Raw genomic sequence first — 5,494 nt, forward strand, 5'->3', positions numbered from 1 at the left:
CTAGCGCCTCCCCGCGGTGGCTGCGGGAGTCGGGCTGCGACACGGCGTGCGGGGAGGCGGGAATCGAAACGGGCGCGGGGCATAAACCGCAAGGACACGGCGACCGGGACAGGGAGATGGGACACGGAATGGCACAGGGAGAGGGACATGGGACACGGGGACAACAGGGGAGTGGGACACGGACACTGGGACAGGGACCCGGCCTGGACAGAGGGACAGACACGGGGACGTGGGACGGGGACATGGACACTGGGACAGTTACAGGGACAAGGGACAGACAGAGCATGGACAGAGGGACAGACACGGGGACGTGGGACAGGGACATGGACACTGGGACAGTTACAGGGACAAGGGACAAACAGAGCATGGACAGAGGGACAGACACAGGGACATGCGACACGGATAAGAACACAGCAGGGACACTAGGACAGACACAGCACGGACAGAGCGACAGACATCGGGATGTGGGACACAGACATGGACACTGGGACAGTCACAGGGACAAGGGACAGACAGAATATGGACAGAGGGACAGACACGGGGACGTGGGACACGGACAAGAACACAACAGGGAAACTGGGACAGACGCAGCATGGACAGAGGGGCAGACATCGGGATGTGGGACATGGATATGGACACTGAGACAGTCACAGGGACAAGGGACAAACAGCATGGACAGAGGGACAGACACAGATGGACACTGGGACAGACACAGCACAGACAGGGACAGACACAGGGTTGTAGGACACAGAAGGATGTGCAACACAGACAAGAACACAGCGTGGACACTGGGACAGACACAGGGATGTAGGACACGGACATGGACACTGGGACAAGAGACAGACAGAGCATGGACAGAGGGGCAGACACAGGGATGTAGGACACAGAAGGACATGAGACACAGACAAGAACACAGCACGGACACTGGGACAGACAGAGGGACACGGGACACAGGGACCCACAGGGACAGGAACACCGCCGTGGACACACACACACAGGGTTGTGGCCGGGGCTGTCTGACCACAGGACTGTCCCCACAGAGTGGATCGAGCGCCAGAAAGCCAAGAACAAGTTCTACTATTACCACCAGAAGTTCCGCCGCGTGCCCGACCTGAGCGAGTGTCTGGAGGGCGACTACCTCTGCTTCTTCGAGGCCGAAGCGCAGTGGAGGAGGGACAGGTAGGGCTGTCACTGGGCTGTCCCCACGCCAGGCACAGCAGAGCGCACAGCTCTGGTCAGCCAGCCTGGGAACCACAGCGGTTGGTGTGAGCTCACAGCATTTTCATGGACTTCGGGGGTGTTGAGGCAGCATCTCCTGCCCACCCCATGACAGCAACACCCGCTTCGTAACGCTGCTGTCCCCTGCAGCACAGGGTGGCACTGGGACACGTCCTCCCGCACTGCCTGGTTCCTGCAGCACAGACCAGGACCCTCTAAAATCCCAGAGCTCACCTTCCACAGGGTATCATCCCTTGGCTGTGGTTGCATTCATCCTCACCTTTCCTGCAGGATGGTGGATACAGAAATCGTGGAGATAATCCGGGAGAGGGTGGGCGCCTGCAAGCAGAGGGAAGGACCCAACCACCTCCAGAACTGTGCCAAGGAGGTAGAGCTGCTGGCCCAGGTCACCAAGGCCTACCAGGACAGATGTGAGTACGGCAGCAGCTGTGGGAGCTTGTGGGGGGAAAGGGGGTTTGGTTTGAAGCCCCATCCCATGGGAGAGGTTTAGCTCTGTTTAGCTGCCCAGGGGCACTCTTCAAACATTGACTTTCTGTTTTAGATGGTGATCTTGGTGTCCATGGCAACGCAAGGACTTGCCTGATGAAGCAGAAGCACAGGATGATGGAGGAGAGGAAGGCACAAGCACAAGCAAACGCGTCTGAGTAGATGTAACTGGTCAGCACCTCTCTGGTGGTGCCCCTCACAAATACTGCATGTTGCCTCTTTGAACTCTGGTGCTCTTTGCTGACCTCTGCAAATAAACGTGCAGCCCAGATACCTGCCATACAACTAGAATCTCGACTCATTCTTTGAGGAGATCTGTGAATATTTACAAAGTTGTTTCTTTTTCAGCTCTGCATTCCTATCTCTGAATGCTGCTGATTGTTGCCATCCTCTGAGCCACCATCTGCCCCTCGCTCCCGGCATCCCCGGCTCCCTCAGCTGGGATTTCCCCTCTGGATCTCTCCTCCAGCTCCAGGAACCAACAGAAACACTCTGCACAGCTCTGCCCAGCCCTGGCACAGAATTCCTGCAGTTACAGTAAAGATTACACCCTGCAGGACAGCACGTGATCTTCAGAGCTGGTTCCAGACCCCGTTTAGGATTAACACACGATTAACAAGGATCAGTGTAACATCACACACTGTTTCACTGAACAGATGTTCAGGCTCTGGCCCCACAGACATGAACCTGCTCAAATCCCCAGCAGGGATCCCACCCATCTGCCCAGCACCTTCCCATCCCCTCACACCAGGCACCATTCCTCGTTCACTGATCACTTTATTGTCTTGTACAAAACCCACTTAAGTCGTTGCCACAGCAGCTGCCTGGGTCCTCTGCACGGAGACTCTGGTGTGGGTCTTTGCCAGATGATCAGTGAACTCCTGCAAAAAAATATATAAAACCAGCATTTTATTTTATTTTATTTTCTCAAGTCACAGCTTTCTCAGCACTGCATCCCTTTCCAACAAGGTGTGTGTGGGGGGACTGGGTAGGTCAGAAACAACTTACTTTTACTTTGTATTTCAAAGTTTTTCTTATTTCCTGTCTACTAAATACCATTTTCAGGTATTACTCAACACTGCAGGGTGGATAAATCACACTCCCCCTGCCAGTCAGCTCTGACTGCAGCTCTGTTCTCCCATTATTAAAGCACCAATTCTTTGGGTACAACACCTGAGCCTGACAGGGCAGGAAGGACAAGGTGTGAGGTGTGAATTCCAGCTGTACTCTTACCTGGTAAGGAGACTTGGTGAACACAGTCTCTTTCCAGAGGTCAGGAGTCAGGTAACTGTAGGTCTTGGAGATGGCATCGAAGGTGGCTTTGGCTGCGGGCAGAATTGTAGTTAAAATCAGAGTAGTTACAGCGATTGGGGGACACTGGGGATGTCCCCCAAATCAAACACTGCACAGCACGGCTACAGAAAATCCTGCTCGCTGCCACCCGCCCACGCAGCTCCACAGGTGTGGAATTCAGGAAGGATGGGGCAGACCATGGCAGGGTCTCCCCAATAAACCCACTAAACTCGAGTTTCTCTCTCTCTCCATTTATGACAATTACACCACTTCAACAAAGTGCAATCGCGCAGATTGGGAGATTCTTTAATATCCACACACGTACAAAGAGACAAGTTCTTGTCATTAACTTCTACAGAAGTTCAGGGTCTGCTACAGCAGGACTAACCTGCAGTGTAAACAGTATCAGCAGGAGTGTTCACTTCTGCTCGACTCTGAGAAGCTTTTAATGTGACACAGATTAAAAATATTACAGCAATGGGTACGTTGTGTTCCTGTCAGTGACAGAAATGGCAACACACAGAGCTAAACTGCAACAGGAAAATCCCAATCTTACCAAAGTTGCCCAGAGTGGCAGTGCAGCCCCGGGCTGAGGTGTAGCAGTCATCGATCCCAGCCATCATCAGCAGCTTCTTGGGGACAGGGGCTGACACAATCCCTGTGCCGCGGGGAGCCGGGATCAGACGCACCAGGACGGATCCACAGCGGCCGGTGACCTGCGCGGACACAGCGGGTGACAGCTCCTGACACACACACAGACACACACCAGCACCACCACCAACACCCAGGACGCCGCTCTCACCTTGCAGGGCACGGTGTGGGGCTTGCCAATCTTGTTCCCCCAGTAGCCACGTCGTACAGGGACGATGGATAACTTAGCCAAAATGATCGCCCCACGAATCGCGGTGGCAACTTCCTTCGAGCACTTAACGCCGAGACCAACGTGGCCGTTGTAGTCCCCGATAGCCACAAACGCCTGGGATTGAAAGAGAAGCTCTCAGGGGTGGCTGCAGCACAGAGAACGCTCAGCAGGAGCGAGGTGTGAGCTCAGCAGGGAACGGCCACAGCTCCCTCCACGTACAAATCCAGACACCGCCTGCACAGCTCGCAAAGCTCATTTTCCCCCTTCAGACAAAACCAGCTGCACTTGAAAGGGCAGTTAATGACAGAACAAGGGGAAATGGGTTTAAGCTGAAAGAGGGGAGGTTTAGATGAGATATTAGGAAGAAGTTCTTCACTGTGAGGGTGGTGAGACACTGGAACAGGTTGCCCAGAGAAGCTGTGGCTGCTCCTCCCTGGAAGTGTTGAAGGCCAGGTTGGATGAGGCTTTGAGCAACCTGGTCTAGTGGAAGGTGTCCCTGCTGCTGGCAGGGGGGTTGGGACTGGATGAGCTTTAAGGTCCCTTCCCACCCAAACCAGTCTGGGATTCTATGAAAAACTGGGACTGAATTCCCTGCTACAGCCTCACACTGGTCAAAACTCCCAATTATTTTTAAGCAGCGTTCCCTCCTAACAACTAAAACTTCTCTCTCCACCACAGCCCCTGAACAGCCTGCACGAGAGCGACTTAACCTTGTGCTAGGGCTGTCTTGAAAGATTATTTGAACATATCATTAAGGTTTTAAAGTTAAAACAGTAAGTTTGCAATCTACACAAGCTGATCTCCATACCAAACATTTACTAAATATTGCAAAAAAAAAAAAACAAAGGTACTTGAACTCCTGTATTAATGATACCAAAAAAGCAGCAGACACCACACAGCAAGTTTTCAAGGTGAGAAATGAGGTTACCTTAAACCTGGTACGCTGACCAGCACGAGTCTGTTTCTGCACAGGCATGATCTTCAGAACTTCATCTTTCAGAGAAGAACCCAGGAAGAAATCGATGATCTCTGACTCCTGCAAGATTCAGTCATTTAATCAGTCACACACTTTTTAATTAAATACAATTCACAATCCCATACAGAGCTATTTTAAATAACAAGCACTTAAGTGTGCTGAACTTTGTAGGCATAAACTTAGTCTACCTTGTTAGGCAGTCCAACACAGCACACTAAAATCTCATTTTCTTCCATCACCAAGCAGAACAATCACAGCAACACCTGAGCAACGTGCTGCCACCTCCACACCAGGCAGAACACGACACACAAAACCCACCAGGCTTCACTACACAGGGCTGCATCGGCCCTCGGCTGCTGCTGAGCTGTGCCTTTAACTCAGACACCCTGAGCCTGAGCGTCCCAACAGCAAACGCAGCAACAAAGCCTCACTCTGCGTTTCACACCAAGATCTGCTGCATGTTATTGAAGTGATGATGGAAACTCACCTTGATGGGAAGTGAGAAGAGATAAATCTCCTCCAGAGACTTGATCTTCATGTCCTTGACCAGGCGACCAAGCTTGGTGACAGGAATCCACTAGGAAGGAAATCCGTGGGGAAAAAAGAGTCAGGGGCAGCACCGGCTGCCAGCCCCCCGG

At 52.5% G+C, this 5,494-nt stretch overlaps 2 protein-coding genes across 2 annotated transcripts; one reads left to right on the forward strand and one right to left on the reverse strand.

Annotated features, from left to right (window-relative positions):
- Nucleotides 1–893: 893 nt before the first annotated feature.
- On the forward strand, nt 894–1,887 carry NDUFB10 (NADH:ubiquinone oxidoreductase subunit B10). Its single transcript, XM_010172834.2, is given in 4 exon segments — nt 894–1,034; nt 1,037–1,179; nt 1,510–1,649; nt 1,781–1,887. Coding segments are annotated over 4 exon segments (531 nt in total).
- Nucleotides 1,888–2,482: 595 nt separating this feature from the next.
- Nucleotides 2,483–5,431, reverse strand: RPS2 (ribosomal protein S2). The gene is made up of 6 exons (XM_010172835.2): nt 5,344–5,431; nt 4,809–4,916; nt 3,821–3,994; nt 3,575–3,734; nt 2,959–3,050; nt 2,483–2,606 (listed from the first exon to the last, which is right to left on the reverse strand). The coding sequence occupies exons 1-6, from the start codon at nt 5,392–5,394 to the stop codon at nt 2,526–2,528; spliced, it is 666 nt and encodes a 221-aa protein (XP_010171137.2). The 5' UTR covers nt 5,395–5,431; the 3' UTR covers nt 2,483–2,525.
- Between the last annotated feature and the right edge of the window lie 63 nt (nt 5,432–5,494).

Source organism: Antrostomus carolinensis, unplaced genomic scaffold (genome assembly GCF_000700745.2).
Source record: "Antrostomus carolinensis isolate BGI_N321 unplaced genomic scaffold, ASM70074v2 scaffold37007, whole genome shotgun sequence".
NCBI classification, from domain to species: Eukaryota; Metazoa; Chordata; class Aves; order Caprimulgiformes; family Caprimulgidae; genus Antrostomus; species Antrostomus carolinensis.